Raw genomic sequence first — 19,774 nt, forward strand, 5'->3', positions numbered from 1 at the left:
TTAGCATGGCTTAGCACAGAACATTGAATCTGATTAGACCAGAAGCATCTCGTTTAAAAATGACCAAAGAGATTTGATATTTTTCCAATTTAAAAATGTGACTCTTCTGTAGTTACATCGTCTACTAAGGAAAATGAAAAGTTTTGGTTTTTCTAGGCTGATATGACTAAGAACTATACTCTCGTTCCAGCGTAACAGTCAAGGAACTTTGCTGCAAAAACCTAAGCTTTGCTAAAAGTGCTATCGCCAGACCAGGAGATTGGCTGAATGGATTCAAAAATGGTAAAAAACTTTTTAACTGAAGTTGAAGAAAAAAGTGAAGTGTTTCTTTAAAGGGAGACAAAAATGAAAAATGTGTGTGACAAACTTTTTGCCGTGGAACGTAAAAGAAACATTGAAAGAGTGCTAGTTACTGGAGCTCATATCCTGATAAAAATCAACCTGGACATTGTGTAATACATCTGGTTTTGTTTTATACACATTTGGTAAATGACAGGTTGAACTATTCCTTTAATCCTCCTGCAAATCTCAGATTCTCTATTCATGGCATCTAAACAGGTGGAATAAATTGTCTGCTACAATAATGTGCATATCCCTTTATGCCGTAACGCAGCTGCTTTCTAAAGCCCTTGCTCACTTATTCACAGTGTCAGTAATACTCCGCATTCGGTTTATCCCTGTATGTCTGTAATAGAGCATTTAATTTGTATTTTACCTCAAGCAGGCTTCATCATTTACTGTCAGTCACAATGTTGTCGTCTATCCATCATCCAGAGTATTTTACACAAGATGCTGCTAAATGTGATCACTGTGTTTGACATAAGGCTACTCTTAAGTGCCACTTCGTATCTTCTAAAAGGGATGTGCTAAAGTATGTGACCTGTATGAAAGGACATCCTCAGTGAAGTCGTTTGCGGTGCCATTTTTAAGAAAGAGAAGGTTAGAGAGAGTCATGCAGGACTTTCGCGTTACAAAGTTTACAGCCTTAACCACTATTGCAGGACTTTGAGTTTGCAATCTGGACCGTTTGACCAGATTTTTAGTTTATTATCCGAATTTGTTTTCGTGTTATTTATTGTTTAGTGCTGAAGAAGCAGGTGAATCAGTACAACTGACCTGGTGAAGCAGACTTGCTAGCGTTTTACATGTTAGACAAAGTAATACTGCTCAAGTAAGTTAACTTGGTTAAGCTGATTAAAAGTTTGTCTTGCATTTTGTTCCTTTACTCTCTCTAATCTGAATTTGTCAAAGCTGCCCATTTCATCGCTTGCACCAGACATTTCCACTTGTATTCAATCTGTTTGGGCCAACAGATTGCAACCTCCGTCATGTAGAATAAAGTTTTTCTTATTCCTGAAAACAAATATGTCCAGAGTTGTGTATACAATTTGAATTATATTTCTCAATCTTTGAGCACCGCTGTATACACGCATTTATTAAATATACCTCATTTTGTAAACATGCCATTGTTGGGAGCTTTAATCCAACATTTGCATTATAAAATGCAACCTGCATTTAGTAAAACACAATTTAATGACCTCCCCGGTGCATGAGTGAAACTAAATAATGAGTCGATAATATACAAATAATGAGGAGTCGCAGGAAAACTTTGAAGGAAATACCAGTCATTTTGATTTTCCCTCAAGCTGTCTTCATTTACTGTCACTAATGATGTTGTCTATACATCATGCAGAGTGTTTTACACAAGAATACTGCTAAAACGTTAAATGTAATGTTGTTTTTAAGATAATAGGTCTGCTGTGCTAAAGCCCAGGTATGAACACTGGACAGCCTCATTTCAGCTCCCAGACTGAAGGGGTTATTTTGTTTCCCTTACGATAAGAGATCTCGGCCGCTTCTTGGGAACTCTGCGCCCTTTATGATGGCGATGCCTAAAATAACCAACCCATTTTCCCCAACAAGAGAATCCAGACAAAGGAAGGGAAGCTCATCAATGGTGGTCAAAGGGGCCATGCCAGAGACGTGTGACCCACTGGGCGTGAGAGGAAAAGTGAATGGATCGCTCTCCTCTTCAATGGCAGTGATAAGGTGTTTGATGAGATTGATTTGGAGGATGGGTAGATCCAATAGAGCAGTCCGTCTGCCATACTGAGGCTCAGGAGAGCAGTTTAACAAAGTGATGGAGCGAGACAGAGTGTCCTCTATGCGCATAAGGTCACGTCTGCTAGAGCATTGGCAAGGTATTAGGTTCAACTGTGCATTCAAGCAATGCATTTTATTAATATGCCTGTTCCCCAGGAATCAAACCTACAACCTTGACTTTGCTGGTGTAACTGATCCTACTTGGACAGCTCAGAGTGGGATGGTGATGGTCAACTGGCATGGTGTGAGCATCTTGAGGCCAAGGAAGTGAGGTTTACAAGCACAGCTCTTGGCCTTTATTACTCTCACACCATCTTTAGCCTCTCATGCCGATTGATGATGTTTAGAATCCCACTTGTATAGAGAGATATATAGGTCAGAAGGGACCAAAACGAGAACGACTGTCAACTCTGTTGTTTAGTCTGGCTAATTTTTAGAAGATATTTAGATTTAAAGTACATACCGCTCAGTAGAGGCTGGTTACGGTTGTAGCAGGTAGGCAGAGGACCGACTCTCTCCAACCTGTGGTTCATCATCCTGGAGAAGTGACCCGTGTGTCTCAAGCTGCCCACCGTCAGGCTATACAGATACACCGGCTCCACAAAATGGCTAAGTAGCGCCCCCTGTAGGCCGAGCACATTCCACCTGTAGAGAGTGCAGAGGGGTTAAGACAGGTGTAGTCTCATCGCAGTATATAAGCTGTATATGCATGGAATTGTTCCACAAGTGCATGATACATTTTTCTCCCAAAAGAAAGAATCAACTTTGCCTAAACGAGTCGTCAATCCCACTTCCATGATGCCTAGACGTCACATCACGTCATGTTTATATTTTCTATCGAGAAAAAATACAGAACTATGATAATAATGGTATCCTTTCTGACATGCACCGTACACAGCAGGCTGGGCCATCTGACCAATCAGTGCAGAGCAAGCTCAGGGAAATTTAAAAAAAAGTCGCAGTGTAGTAGTTTAACTACATCTCTGGTGGTCGTGTCATGCTTTTCTGAATCAAATAGCTTTTCAGTAGCGTTAGTTTGGAATAGTTGTTGAATAAACCTGAAATATTATGCATGTCTATCTGCTTGACTGACAGCTTTATTGATCACTGAGAAAGCATTAATTATTTAAAAAATAGCTTAGATGTAGTAAACTACTTTTGCCATGTTACTGTAGCTCAACCTGCTACAGTGAAGCTTAATGTTAGCTTAGCTCACTGAATTTTCCAAGTAGCTCGCCCCACACTGTTGACCTCACACAGAGGTCACTTTCAAACCAAACGGCATTCCGCTGGTCAGCGCCAAGAATCGGCGTGTACAACACTGCTCTGCTGCAAAAGCAGTGATGGGAAACCTTTCATGCTTATGCAAGATTCATGTGAAAATTGCTCATTTTTGCCCGCACACATTTGCAATGAATGACTCCAGGAGGACTCCTTGTGATCGACAGCCGCAAACCACATTTCCTTAAATACTTTTGGGATTGCTAGTGACTATTCTTTAAAATGGCTTGTTGGATTAACCCAACCAATGTGGAAATTATGTTAAATCAGTTTGTACAGTGTGATTTCAACCAGTTTGTACCCGTTTCATGTCCAATATGCAACAGACTAAGCCTGGTTTTAAAATGGACCGCATTAAGGATAGATGGATGGATGGATGGACAGATAGGTAGATAGATATCATTGCATTGATCACAGGTTAAATTCAGAATGCAGAATCTCACCAGACAGAATAAACATCTTGCTTTTAACCTCAGACTGTAAGCTAATGTATTTATGAAAAGCGCAATCATTTACAAATATTAAGCAGCTAATTTTTACATCATTGTTCTTTTGCTTAATTAATGCCTCTTTATCATGCCAGTAATGATTGCAGGCTCCTCTCTCTCTTTCTCTCTCTGTTCGTCCCTGTTCATGACTAATAAGCCATTATAGTTTTTGCCTTCCCAAGCAGTCAATTAACACGGGCCGCTCTTCAAGAGCTGCCGCACAGCATCTCAAATATGGATCCGTTTACCTGAGCAACAATCTGCTTGTGGGATCTCCTGCTTATCCAGACAAAATGATTTTTTTTAATTTTCTCGTTCGGTCTCGTATTCTACCAAAAACAGAAACGGTTCGGCCTTGCAATATTAATTTACCCAGGAGGCAACGCTGTGAATTAGAAACATCTTTTAATTCTCTTGCAAGAAAAGCCATCTGGCTGCTGTAGAAACGTAACGGTGAGAGCCTCCTCCTAACCTCCCTCGCCCCCCGTCCCGCTCTCTCCCAGCACCCCCTCCAGTGCTGTAAAACGGCAGGCCATTAAAGTAATGTGTTCATCTACATAAAACTCAAATGGAATATGACGGATCATATTCACAGGCTTGCCATTTATGCCTTCAATTAAAGCACTCATCAACTTAATTAAACATCCACTCCACTCAATCAGCTCGACATACCTTACTGCCTCTGAACAATAACAACACCTTTCAGAACTCTGCAGAAGAACAAGATTTCTGTATCGAGTCCTGGCTCTGAAATCAATCAGGTGCATCAACTTATATATATATATATATATATATATATTTTATATACATATATACATACATATACATGCATATACACACACACACACACACACACACACACACATATATATGAATTCTATATGCACACACATATATAAATACATGCACACACACCCTTTAGATAGATATATATCAAATTTATTAGTAGTAAGGTAGTTTTTAAGTTCTAAGGAATATAAAATATCATTAGTGCTGTCAAATGATTAATCACCATTAATTGCATCCAAAATAAAGATTATTGATTACTTAATGTGTGTTTGTGTACTTTGTATATTTACTACTTTCAATGTATATATTTATACTATATGTAAATTTCATCTATAAACATTTTTCGAAACATACAAATTCATGTGTGTATTTCTATATACATAAATATACACACACACACACACACACACACACGTAAACAATAACTTATTTTTTGTACAGTTAATAACGATAAGATCCTTTACTGCTACCCAATACCTAAATTAAAAACTACTTTAAACTACTAAAAAGCAGCAAACTATAGGATTTTATTAAGGCAAATGTCATAGTTAATACTGATAATTAGTTCTCAAAATAAAGCGTTTTTATCATTTTTTTGTGGAAATGCTTACAATAAAGTTCCATTTGTTAGCAGCCATTTACTACATTAGTTAACATGAACTAACAATAACGTTAATACTTATGTTTTAATGCATTTATTATGCATTGTAATGCACCTTGTAATGCATTGTATGAGCTTATGAATAATTATGAGAATAAATTAATACTAATCTATTTACTGTTACACCTGTACAAAAAAACATGACTATTATATTTGATAATAGTTTTAAGTAAAGTGTTACTGAATAATCGGTTGTTTAGGTATTGGGTAGAATTAGGGACGTAGAGTAAGATTGTGTAGAATAATGCATTAATATGCGTTTAATTAACTCTAATAAATGGCTTATATTCTAGTAATATGCGTGCTAATAAAGTTTAACAATAGGTGTAACTGTAATTAAGTTTTACCTACTCTTTAACTTACAAAAATTTACATTTCAGCATGTGTGTGTGTTAACATTATTTAATGGACCCGAGCTAACATGAACAATAAACCGCTGCATTTTATTAACTGACGATAAAGTAGAAATACAATAACAAATATTAAAAATGAATGCATTAATAACTTCTGTTATTACAACAATAATAAATGTGCACACACACACATCTTATGCCATCTATATTTACTGGAAACAAAATATAGAATAAGGTTTTTTGCAGTAGGTTTCATTATCACAGAATAGCTTTCCCGTGACCAAACGGAGGCAGTGGAGGAGCGCGGGAGGGTGAGATGGAGGATAATGATGTGAGGTCAGGGAAGATGATGAAGGGATGAAAAAAATGAGTGCGACTAAGGATGAAAAAGAGGGTGAGCTGGATGAGGGCCGTGGAGATGAATGGAGTTGGTCTATAAGAGACTATAAGGACTTTAAACCTCTTTTCCAGCCTGATCTTGATGGTGACCTTGATCAACGGCCCCTCTGAGTTGTGGGCTCAACAAAAGAGCGGGATAACTCAACGGGATATAAAATGGAAAAGGAGTGGCACTCAGAAAAAAAAATAAAAGATCTGGATGCTCTATTTTGTCTTATTCTGTGTGTTTTTTTAAAAGTAATTACTTTAACCCCGCTCCATGACCTGGCCAGATAGAATCAGACCCTTGTGGTCCTGGCTGATGCGATCTGATTGGTCAAATTAATGGCCCAGGGGAGAGAGCTTCACCTTAACGTGGCCGTGTCCCTGTGCCCAGTCCAACATACACACATCACACGAAGCTAGAAATTTTGTCAACCGGTATACATTTGAGAGTCGTGTCTGCTGCAATTGTGTGAAATGCTCCCTATTGGTAGGGAAGGCACATGAAGAACAGCTTGCTAGAAATAAAGTCTCTTCGGGTTTTAAAACGAGCATCTGCTAAGCCCCTCCCCTTAGATACCGTTACTGTGCACCGAGAAGCGTGCGTACTGCTTTGAATCTCATGAAAATGTGCGCAGGTCTATAGGAAACAATAGAAATTTTATTTAGCAGGAAAAGATTATTTGCGATGTGCGCAGTTTTCCAAACATGGTAACTTTAGTTAACGTAAAATGCAAACATTTATGAATGATTAAAGCAGTTATGCAAATCTTTCCAATTATGTTTATTGTTCTAAAACGAGCTTTTTTTGTTTTGTTGCAAAACATCGAATGGCATATAATTTACAGAAAGTGTCGTCTTAAATCAGCATAAAATTTAATTCTTGAAAAATTCTCGAAAACCCATGCATGATTTATATTTTAACCAACTGATGCCGGGCAGCCTGTATTTGTCACATTGCTTTTTAAAATCAGTATCGGAGCTACGATAACCTAATAATAACTGCGACTTGCACATTTATTTAGTCATTTTCCGAGTTATGTGGACAGTGCTATTATCATTCAAATAATGCAATAACTCAAAAAAGGATCTAAAACCAACTTTATGAAAAACTATTTCCTATTTTGAATCATTCTAGTCCAAAAGGACGTTTTTGGAATATTAACACCGTATTAACCCTAAACCCGTACCGTTAGCTGATCGTAGCCTCGGCTTCCGTTTGAATGTTTGCAACAGCAAGTAATCAGAAACATTCACGATCCCACTTCTCAGGTTGTCAAGCTCACATAAACAAACAGAAGTCAACTGATGGTGGTAATTAAATCAAGCATATGGCAGCCAGCTCAAACACAGCTGTGTGTGTGTGTGTGTGTGTGTGTGTGTGTGTGTCTCTGGGCAGTGTGATTCACACATTTATAGAAGGTGTGGACTGAGTGTCAACGACACAGAAGTGTGAAAGCAACACAATATCTAAAACTGGAGTAGTCGCATTCTCTAGGAGAAATGCTTTGGCAAATCCATCTGCTAGCATCACCTGGTACACTAACCAGATAAGACTAACACTGCAGATATATATATATATATATATATATATATATATATATATATATATATATATATATATATATATATTAAAAACATATCTGCAGTCTAAAACCCCCTTGAGGACCCTGATTAACAGTGTGACGTGTCCCATAAAGAAGCTAATTATTGAAGGATTATCAAATCAAAGCACAGGCATCATCATAAGACAATAAAAATGATCATTCCAGCCCTAAACAGCATCGGTTTGGCTAACTCTCTTCCTCAAGGCAAATATCACGCCAACCTTTCCCTCAGCCGTGATAATGGCGTATAAAAGCCGGGCCTATTTAAACGCAGCTATTTCTTCCTCATAAAAACTAATCCTCTAATAAAGGTAACCCTTAAATCAATACACTGTCCAGCACATCACAAAAATCATGCTTTAGGGATGGTCGGGAAAAAAAAGGTATAATAATGCAAATCATAATAAAATAAATAAAAATATAAACGTTTTAATTTTAAGTGAAATCTGCATTGAAATGTTTGCTACAAGGTCAAAAAGTGGACTTTAATTAAAAAATGCTTTAGTTCAGACATGGGATCTCGGTTCATTTACTGTCCTCTTATGGCGGGAACGTCCAGAAAAGCCGAGAGCTGCGTTTTATTTGTATAGAAGTTTAAAGAGTGAATTATGAACCTGACCTGGAAATCTTGTCTGTGCATGACATGGTGATGAGACGTTCTCCTTGAAGGACTCCGTCCCACGTCTGCACGGGCCCCGTGGACTTCACGGGCAGCGTACCCTCCCCGGATTCGATCTTTGTCCGTAGATGGCTGTGAAACTTCTTCACCAGGTGTCTGTTGCTGTGCACTGCGAAGAATTCAAAAGGCGTCGGCATCCTTTATTCCAGAACACGTTTAAAATAAAAATTAACTCTTAATAGTCTCTTTAAAAAAAAACTCTGAATTTGACTGTTTTCGTAAAATAATTCATACTGTAAAATATTTTGTGGTTCAATCCATGAAAAAAAAAAAAAAAATTATAAAAAAAAAAAAAAAAATATATATATATATATATATATATATATATATAAACTAAGATTAACCAATGGTGTTTAAGTATTGTTTAATCTTAATTATTTAAAAAAAAAGTTAAGTTGAGGTTTCAAGTTCGGATAGGATTAGGGATGTGGAATACGGCATTAATATGAGCTTAACTGGCACTGATAAATTGCTAATATTCTAGTAATATGCTAAAAACCAACTAACAGGTGTAACCGTAAAATAAAGCGTTACTGAATTTTCCTTAAAAACGGAATTAAGTTTTAAAGCCCCAAAGAACTTAACACATGTGGTACTGTAGCGTCTGGGCGCTTTAAAAAGTCAGCTACATGATATGAAAGCGAGCAGGAGAGATGAGAAGAATCTTACAATCGGAGGTAATTTCATACGGCGAGTTGACACGGCCGTCCCCGCAGGGCGACGTACTGATGTACATGTGGAAGAGGACGTTCTCTCGGAGTCTCAAACAGGAATCTTTGTGCCGCACGAAGATCGATTGCTCCCAGTCCTCTTTCCTTTTGCTTCAGAGCGATCACAGACCGCAGGCGGCGAGAGAGAACAGAAAAGGCAGACATGAGAAACAGCCGCATCTGAGAGCGCCCGGCTCTCGCGTTCCCGGCTAATAATGGGCCGAAGACACAAAGGAGACAAATATTGGCCTTGCCGCGACCAAGGCTAGTTCCGTCACTGTCACGTTCCCCCCCTTTTCTTTCTCCGCTACGCAATCTCAGATCATTACTCTGTCAGAACAAGGCGAATACAAATGGCCGAGGCGACGGCGAGCTGTGATTCTTTAACCCGGATGATCTGTAGCTAGTCAGCTGTAGGGAGGACGCGCCGTTTTCCGCAGGGCCTCCCCGCTTTTACACATATCATCATAATTAGCATTAACGCCTCACTGTGACATCTTACAAAGGAACAGCGCGCGAGGTGAACTGTGCGCGGGGAGCGCATTACATACGCAAACATCATCGTCGCTAATTGGCAGCTAAGCTGCGCTAATTAGGCAAATGACCTGCGATGTCGAGGGTGGAGTCACGCCGCTCCGGGTCTGTCTACCGAGGAAGGTGCCGATGGCCGCGGCGGTGTTTTATTTGCCGAACGTAACGACTTATCTTTCAAACTAGGCTCCAGACTCAGCCAAACGGGCCCATTTAACGGCAGATAACGCACTCTGGGAAGACGCGTATGCAAATATGACATTACGGGAGGCTTTTCTATGCAGCAATCTGCTACATCGAGAAAGACATTTAGAGTCTTTGCCGGCGCACAATGATACCTCCAACACCAGACCAGACTCAAATGATAATGTGTGTTCTCGAAGAACGGAGAATTAACACTTTGCAAGGTACTTCCAAGTCCTCTGTTGTGCGCGAAATGCGCTTCTCGGAGAAAACGTGTTGTTTGCTTAAAGCTCCAAGGGAGTGTGATACGTGTTAAGCTCTCTTGACAGCCTCCGTGACATGCTGTTGATTAGCGCAGAAAATTATTTCGGCTTGGAGTGAAAATGTAACCAATATCTGGTTTACGGTAACACACGTGCTACGGAAGCTAAGCGGCGATTTGGTTCGAAAGCAGTTTTTGTTATGCTTTCACAAAATCTCTTCACATCTGATAATGATCTAAATGCATTTATATCATTCGTGGAAGGCATAGGACCTCGGTCCGAGGGCTACGATCGCTGTTTTGGGCAGACATGATACCTCATCTATTGCATACCAAAAGAAAATAGAAAACTTATTATTGTGATTTCACGTGCTTTGTACTGCCATATTTTCTCACCTAAAGAGACGCACTTTATTTGTTGCAATATGACTTAATATCACACATTTCACAATCGGGATTTGGTTCTACTAATTGCAACACCGTGTTTTAAATCTTACGGTTTTCTGTTTTTGCTCTGAAACGGTAACCAATACGCAAAGCACACGATTTGCATTTATCAACGAGGCTTAAACATTGTAAGTATTTAAGTAGTTTTATGAAACTCAGTAAATCACATTTTTTGCTTCCTTTGCACTACTGCATACTTTTAAAAAAGTACTTATTACAGAAATAATACTTTATGTATATATGTCTTTATATTTTATTTCTTACCTACATCTACTGCATGTACTAAGAATTTATAGTAAACTAAAATATAATACTTTGGTAAAATTGTGCATGTAAAAAAAATGTACTTTAACGTAAAAAGTTGTAACGACATTATTACAAAGTACAGCTATACAAAATTTGGTAATAAATTAAAATTTTTAAGATGTATTTTTGACATGTTATATGCACTTACTATTATAACAACAAATGAATTATGCATAATAAGCACTAACGTTATTACTCAGTACTTAATGTATAATTACACAGCCCTTTTATTTCATTAATATTATATTATCTGCAGCTATAGTTATTTTTAAATATATGCGTTTAAGATTTAAAGTACACTACAATTGCACATTCAATACAGTTAAACGCACTTTTTCACAAGGGTTGATGCGGACAAAGCCATCGTCTACCCAGAAAGAATAGTTTCATTTGAGAAGACAACATCTTTGCAGCTCAGATAAAAAGTACTTTATCAAAAATACACCCTGCGTATTTCTACTTGACGTCCAAATGAAGTGCATTACCATAAATTAGATTTCACTTTTTACAACCAACGTGGTGGTTTTCCGTGGAGCATGTGAAGCACGTTCAAGTGTTTAACTTGCTTTGTACATGAAATATCCCTTTAACGTTTTAGGGAAACTTAATGCATATCATAATAAATCACTTCATTTTTGCATCTATACTTCATGCTGTTTTCTAGCATGCAGTTATTTTTCATTCCTCGTGTCATTTTTTAAAGCCGTTTCTTTGAAAAACCCAATCTATTTTGCATCATAACATCGGAATTTACACAGTGATGTTACTGCATTGTGTGTGTGTGTGTGTGTGTGTGTTTGTGTGTGTTTATTTATCATCTAACACTGGGTAAAAGCATGTCTTCAGAAGTTTGCTAAATTTGACAAACCCTCCCACTGGGAGCGTCCTCACAAGGTAAAATGACTCATAAATAAAATAAGAGTTTTCTTTTCAGCATAGCGGTAGAGTTTGGGTTAGCGCTGATAATTATGTAAGCTTCATGTATAAATAATAAGATGTAAATGCGTGTCATTTACCTGAGGTGTAACTCTAGCTGGGAGTACAGGAAGCGCAGCAGGGCTCGTCTGGTGGTGATTTCAGCGTGACAGTCGTTGACCACCAGGCCCTGGTCACTGATGTACTCTCCGTTAATGCATTTAGTGCCGGTCGACAGCGCCACCACTTGGGCCTGTCTCAGATCCAGACCTGAAGAGCACAGACACACAGCTTCATGATAACTCTGCTAATAAATGATAGATAACTATAACGATAATTCTGCTGCCGTCCACACCGATGCATGATAATTCGAGATTCGATGTTTTTATCTGTCATCAGTTCAGTATGCATAAAAAAGCGATTTATATTTATATATTTGTGTTATGGAGTTATAGCTGTGGTGTAGGCTTTGGGAATTTATTAATCATTATGACCTTTGGTGTGAACGGGCCTTAAGTGTTGTCAAGCGAAGAGGTGTCGGCCAATCAAAACAAAGGTCATTTGCAGTCACATGACTTAAAAAGGTACACGGTTAAAAGGTATTGAAAATGAAGCAAAGATTTTTGGAGTATTGCAATGTTACCCTTTCTATTAAAAATGTAATGATTAATTTAATATGCTATTTGTTTGTAATTATTTGTGTGAAATTCATTTGCCGTTTCTAGCATTTATACTGTTTTTAGACCATGTACAGTAATCCTTAACCCAAAGACAGGTACTAACGTTCACAAGTTTCTGGACATTTATAATGTTGTTACGAAATATACAATAAATGCTGTTTTTTAAACACGTACCAAAAAAGTACCATAACCATAAAAAAACCATGAAACTGCTAGTTTAAACTGCAATAATATTCACATTTTTATATATTTATTTAATGTATTTACCAATGATTCACAATCTTGTGTTTCCGGCTTAACGTTTACAAAGAAACCGGAACTGAATTTTAACCACTTTTGGTGCAAGAAAAAAATATATATGTAGGATGTGACCTTTTTAAAAAAAATGAGCAGCGTGCAGAAGGTTGTACCAAGACAGACGCTACTATAAATTCTGCTGTAGTCCGCAATAAAAGCTGTTCTTTACACAAGGATGAGTAACTCCTAACTTGCTGGTCATCAGTGCACAAAAGCTTTTCTGTGACATTTTCATCAGCCACAGCAAGACGAAACCCACAACCCCGGCACAAAGCATCTCCACCTGCCACGGCCCACCGTACCTGTCTCACAGCTGCTCGGCCTCGATACGGCCCCGGCAGGAGGACACGGGCTTCGCTGGGATTTCTGCACGGAGAACAGCTCAAGCGTGCGAGCGGATGTCTCAGCATGCTTAACCATAAAGCTCTGCGCGCTGGAAAAATATATATATATCTCCCCATCGCTTCAAAAATTTAGTGTTGGCTGCCTCATGTAGACCTGCAGGCTAGGAGGCAACATATGAGCTTTTATCAGTCGGGGCCCAGACGGAATTGCACGCCGTGGCCCGGCCGCCACCAGCACGGCTGCCTGGCAATAACAATAATAAAAACTAATATTGAGGTGGGGTTAAAGGCATAGCCTTTGAAATCCATTCTTCCACCTTTCACTGCTTGCTGAACCGAGAGAGAGAGAGAGAGAGAGGCCGTGAGAAGAGGAGAAATAGATGAAACGTGAGTCAGAAAAAGAGAGACTGGGTCTAACCGAGCCGTAAGTCTAGATCGAAGCGGTCAATAGCTCATTTTTTCGTACTTGTTGATGTGAGGTTTTCTGGACGTTCTAACTGAGGAGCACTACATGTATTCATATAAACTGCGCGTTTAAAAGGTTATTTCATTCATAAATGGATATTCTGTCAAGCATTTATACGATTTCATGGCATTCCAAGGTCATATGCCTTATTTTCTTTTGGAAAATACACACACTCTATATAAACACCATATGCATATATATTTCTAAAAGGGAATAAATGGGAGTTTTAAATTATTATTTTCCAAAATATAAAAATCATAAATATGCAATCAAAAATCTTTTTGTAGAATTGAACCACCTTGTCTTGTCATAAAAAGGTAAAATTATCTGATATTTTTCACATGGTTAGATTTACATCATTTTATTTATTTTTTTAAAAGAAAATTAAATCACTTTATTTAGCAAGGATACATTTTAAAAAAATCAAAAGTGAAATAAACAAAAAAAAAAACACTTAAAAAAATTACAAGTATAACGAAATAAAACAAAAGTATCAGCTTCCACAAAATATGAAGCAGCACAAAAAAAAAAAAAAAAAAAAAAAAAAAAAAAAAGGTTTTCAACATTAATAATAATCAGAAAGGTTTCTTGAACAGTAAATCAGAATGATTTCTGAAGGATCACGTGACACTTAAGACAGCTGCGCATCAAAGGAATTACTTGCATGATATAATTTGTGGAATAAATGACAATGTAAAAAAAACAGTTTTTTTTGTCATTTTTATTTGTTGACTAAAAATCTTCAAAATATCTTCTTGCTGACAGAATTTTCATTCCTGTGAAAACACGTTAAATAGATCGATTCTGACAATAAACGACAGCGCTGCGAGACGTGCAGAAAGGAAAAAGATTCCTGGTAGTCTAAGAAAAAAAATTCATCCTTGAGGAAAACAATGCAGCTGCCCAGCACACAACCATCACGGTGAGTTATGCACTTCTTTCACACACTATTACAGGAACTCTACCTTTCCATCCATCAAAGACAGACTCAAACGTCCCAAAAGTTCCTCTGAAGACAAATGCCAGCTGGTTCAGCCCAGCCTCCGCCTGATCCATCCCAGCATGCATTGGTACAGTGCACAGCAGGGACCCAGCACGCCCAGGTTCTGTGTTCAGGCATCTTTATTCAACAATCCCCAAAAGCAAAAAACACTTCAGAAAAAAAAATGCAAGTTAAAAGGCCCCAACCACCTCACCCTCCCAGCCGGTTCTCTCCGTGCTGTTCCATTTAATGATAGTTTAGATCAATCTGGCGATGGCAGAGAGAAAGAAAAGAGAGTGTGTAGTAATTTCTCTCTGTACCGGCATGAAATTGTTGTAAAGGCTCTTCTCTGGGTGCGAGGGGGTGGTGAGGCCTGTGGGCACTGCTGCTTTTAGAAGAGCAATAATCATCAACATCTCTGAGAAAGCACATTGTGCCAGCGAGGTGGGTACAAAGGCAAACACCCTGGATGCGAACATGACTGCCTTCAGTAGACCGCTGTGCAAAGAACAGAAGAGAGAACGGCGCAGTATCAAAGGCGAGTGTGAGAAAAGAGCAACTGCTTTACCGAAAATATGAACACTTGCTGAACATTTACAAATTTCGTTTGGAGAACGCATCACTTGTTCAGCAGTGGATGCTCTGCAGCGAATGGGTGCCGTCAGAGAGAGAGAGTCCGAAGAGCTGATAAAGACGTCTCAATAATCCAACAAAACTAAAAACCAATGCTTCTGGCTGAAATATGAGCGTGTGGACTGGGATGGATTTGTTTATGAATTACGGTCTCGTATTTTGGCCAGAACCGACTAAAAATGGAAATGATTAAAAAAAAAAAAACACAAGATTTTAATTAACAGAGCCTTGCGGATTCTAATATTGCGATGCATCTATCTTTAATGCATCTATAAATAATATTTCTTCATTTAAATTACATTAATATACTTTATTATATTTGACGCATCGGGGCTTTTATCTAGCAGACGGCGTGAACATGGAGCTCACAACCAAAATGCAAAAAAAAAATGCAGTTCCTAAAGTAATATTAAATTGCGATGTCGTGTAAGGTGAGATCTTAATAAATAAACGGAAGTATATATAAAATATAGGCTATACGTATAAACAATCATCAGCCGTCCTTTTACAGTATATTGCACCTGATAATGTTAAAGGTTTCGTTTTATAAATTAAAGCACTGTAGTGCAATGAAATACGAGTGAAAGCAAAACTACATTCGTGAACTTGATTGGTTAAAAAGCGACGAGATATTATATTCTTATAATATAACAAAAGTACAACAGAGACGATGCTGCAGCGGACGCTCCGTTTCGCCGTCAAGAGACACCAGATTGTACCTGTTCATGGACGGCGGTGTATTCAGCGAGAGGTAAGAGAGTATTCCTCTGTGAACACAGCCACTATTAATCAGCACACGGGTCACTCTAGCAGGGGTCTGTCAGGGGAAAGCCCATATGCTGATATGAGCTTAATAAGCATCATTACCCCCGCATTTCCTAAATGAGTTTTGTTTCGCAAAACAAGGAAAGAATGCAGTTCATCAGCTCCTTTATGAGGCCATCAAATCATAAGGAATCATTAGATGAGCTTTTATGCATTCGGGAGGTCTACGTAAGTCCATATCGGATTGGCTGGAAAGGACACGGCGTATTTTGGTTTCAAAAAAAAAAAAAAAAGAAAGATGCAGAAAACGATTATTTCGGAAAACTGATGAATTTGCATTAAACTTATTTTCTTCGGGGGTAATGCAAATGGCCGAGGTCATCGTCTACCAAATCATTTACATGCCATTAGGAATAAAGAGGCTCATGAATTGATCCTTTACAAGTTGCTCTTGCATGATAAAATGTTTGAATATTAAATAAGGTCAAAACGGTGCACATCATCACCATTTACAGCTTGTGTTCCGGAGATAATTCCCACTGAAATGGAAACCTTTGCACAGATGTGGCACACTTATATAAAATTATATGCTGAGCTTCATCTACAAAAAAAGACACCAAATAACTTATCACTGTCATATATTGAATCTGACTTGTTGACAAACAGTTTGAAATGTGCTCATTTTCTACAATAGTTGACCACATTATGGTTCCAAAACATATATGTAGGAATATATATTCTAATTTTAATTTCTTATTGACAATGCTAGTCTGTTGTGTGTCCTTTGCCATTTATATATGGTATTGTCATTCTTGTTTTAATTTTTTTTCATTCCTCTAAACGGGCTAAATAAATATATACAAGCAGGCCGGCAGACCATAAACCACGTATAGACCTAGACGATCGGTCAAATGGACTACAAACACACAGGACTTAAATACACAAGGTAATTGACTGAATTAACGGGAAACAGGTGAAGACAATTATACAATTAACACGAAGGGAAGGACACAGAGAGCACATGGCATGAGACAAAAACAATAACAAAGAGTCCAGAGACGTGACAGGAACTTCTTTTGAATGCTCTTAGCTGTAGTTAACTATAATATCCTTGCTGTTGACTACAAAAAAATATGTATATAAAAAAATACAAAAATAAATCAATATGAATATATATATATATATATATATATATATATATATATATATATATATATATATGTGTGTATGTGTGTGCATATAAGTCTATAGAGGCTCTCGGATTTTAAAAATATCTTAATTTGTGTCTAGAAGATAATCAAATGTCTTACGAGTTTGGAACGACATGACGTGAGGGTGGGTAATTAATGACAAATTTTTATTTTTTGCGAACTAACTAACTAACTAACTAACTAACTAACTATTTAACTATTTAATCCAACTATTTAAGTTCAGTCAACTCAAATATTCAAATAGCCACAATTTAAACTAAACTTATAATTCAAAAGCAGCACAGACAACATTGCGGAGATGCATTTATATGAATTTCTAGGAAAAGCAACCGTGATTTCCGAACTGGCAGATGCTGAATAGGGGAGTAATTCTTGTATAAATAACTACACAGCCTGGTTGACATTAATATGCATTTCCCACCACGGGAATCTGTCTTTCCACTCTAAACTTGCTCTAAACACAATCGTCTGTTCTCCAAATGTAGAAGCAGTTCCCGTTACCGACCCTTCAAACGTGCATCTGATGTTCAAAACCCAAATCCCGGCATCCGTACCGTGCCTGGTTGAAAAAAGATTATTCACACCATCTGATTCAAGCAGTGTCTGTTTCCTTTACGTTAGCAGATGAAATAATCCAATAAGAGTCCTGTGAGGAGCACTCTCGCTCAGGTTACGACTCCCTCTGCGAAAGTCCCGCGGTTCAAAGTTGGACCCGCATTAATATTCCACCGGTGCCCGCACCAGTCTAAAAGATTCAATAGATGCTCAAAGAGCAGTGAACAGAACCCCCAGTGTTTCTGTCAAGTTTGCGTGTCTGCTCGCCTGCCACAAATTCTTGGGCACCGATGTCTGGATCTTTGAAGATAACGGTCTTAATAAACATGCTCCGCAATTACTGTGAGGCAGACAGAGCGGGAAGGAGAGAAAGAGAGCGAGACAGAGCAGAGAGGACAGGGATTAGGTCAGATCTCACTGAAGTCTAAATTGATGAGCTGTGGTCTTCAAAAGAAAAACTTGATACTGATCCTGCAATGACTCCTGAAAGCCTGCAGCTGGGTCTTACACAAACACACCGAACATCACATCAAGCCGTCACTGCAAGGCGACGGAGCCGCTTTAATTCACAGTCGTGGGATGTACTGTGTATTTTATAAACATGTGCAAGCATTGCTGTTTTGGTATACTTTGGGGTTAGGGGTTTGAAGGGCATACGTTTTATTAATATTATTATTTATGCAGTTTTTATATGCTTTAATGGCACAAAAAAAAGAGATATCTGTAAATTTGTGTGGAAAAAAACAAAGATGTATTTTAAGTCTTTTGTCTAAGTAAACCCATCTATTAATAAGATAATTTACAATTATAGCCTTTATGAATTATTGACATTATGATTTTTAATTTTATTATATATATATATATATATATATATATATATATATATATATATATATATATATATATATATATATATATATATATATAAGTGAAACAAAAAATAAAAAAACACCCACAATGCCTTTTCAACCACCCTAGCGACCACATAGCAACGCACCAGTTAAAGTGAATTTTGCACATGCAATCAAATCTGGTTTGTTTAAAAATGACTGCTTATAGGTTTCTCTTTCCCTTATCACCCATTGATCAGACCCCAAACCCATTGGTTGGGCTGTTGCTACGCCAGGATGGTCGGATGCTCTTAACATTATTTTAATAGCACCACAGAGACAGGGGAATCAGCCTATGAATGACTAATAGTTCACGTTGAATAAGGGAAAAGTATTTTTAAATATTTCACACGTCACCTTTAATATTTTTCTAAAGAAGAAAAACCAACGCCTGTAAATCATTTTAGTCTCTTCTTCATCTGCTCTTTGACTCCATTCTGATATATGTGCATCTTTGTCTGTTGCTTTTTCACAGGTGATAAAGTACTAAATATTTCATCCAAAGCTCCACACTCAAGAGGACACACAGAGACTCAGAGGTGCTTTCTCTACCCTTATTGAACTTCTTAAATAATTCACAGGTCGATTGAAATGATGGCATACCTCTGGTCATGACGATGCCCGCCAGGCCTTTGTGACGCGCGTGCAGCAGCGACGAGCAGCCGGCCAGCTCCGTGTATTTCTCCCGCACCAGGTGGAATATCGCATCCGCAAAATCCTGCAATTCACGAAAGGTCTTGGTAAATTTGTTGCCTTATTAAAAATACATGTCCATATTGACAATATTTTGTTGCTCGTGAACCATATCGTCACACTGTACAATGTGCTAAAAACAACGTATAGTAACTTACAATAATACATTTAAGTAAGAAACGTTGCCAGATTTCCCAATATAGTACAATATTGTCATTTAAATTTAAATACGAAGGTATAAAAAAAAAAAAAAAAAATGTATATATAATACAAATTTGTAGAGCATGTACTTTACTTTTTTAAATTAAATTCTACTTGAGTGATTTTTTTTAACAAGTAAAGATATATAATGGAATCTCCATTAAAATGCAAAATATTTAAAACAGAAAACGTAATTCATATCACCTTTTTCATTCATTAGTTTACATATAATGACACGCCATAATTTATAATAAAACGTATGTTAAAATGGTTTATGAAATGCCATTGACACCTACAACAATTAATGCTCCGTTAAGTATTAAGATAAAACAACCAACAATATTGTAAGTGTTACTTTGCG

At 37.7% G+C, this 19,774-nt stretch overlaps 1 protein-coding gene across 1 annotated transcript in view; it reads right to left on the bottom strand.

Moving 5' to 3' along the window:
• The window catches only part of adarb2 (adenosine deaminase RNA specific B2 (inactive)), a 139,023-nt gene that overhangs the window by 6,723 nt on the left and 112,526 nt on the right, over positions 1-19,774 (bottom strand). The window contains exons 4-8 of the mRNA XM_043225790.1: positions 19,123-19,237; positions 11,798-11,966; positions 9,012-9,163; positions 8,283-8,451; positions 2,567-2,748 (exon numbers count right to left, since the gene is read on the bottom strand). Of these exons, the coding sequence (XP_043081725.1) occupies positions 2,567-2,748; positions 8,283-8,451; positions 9,012-9,163; positions 11,798-11,966; positions 19,123-19,237 (787 nt within the window). The remainder of the gene's footprint in view (positions 1-2,566; positions 2,749-8,282; positions 8,452-9,011; positions 9,164-11,797; positions 11,967-19,122; positions 19,238-19,774) is intronic.

The sequence above is a fragment of the Puntigrus tetrazona genome, chromosome 24 (assembly GCF_018831695.1).
Source record: "Puntigrus tetrazona isolate hp1 chromosome 24, ASM1883169v1, whole genome shotgun sequence".
NCBI classification, from domain to species: domain Eukaryota; kingdom Metazoa; phylum Chordata; class Actinopteri; order Cypriniformes; family Cyprinidae; genus Puntigrus; species Puntigrus tetrazona.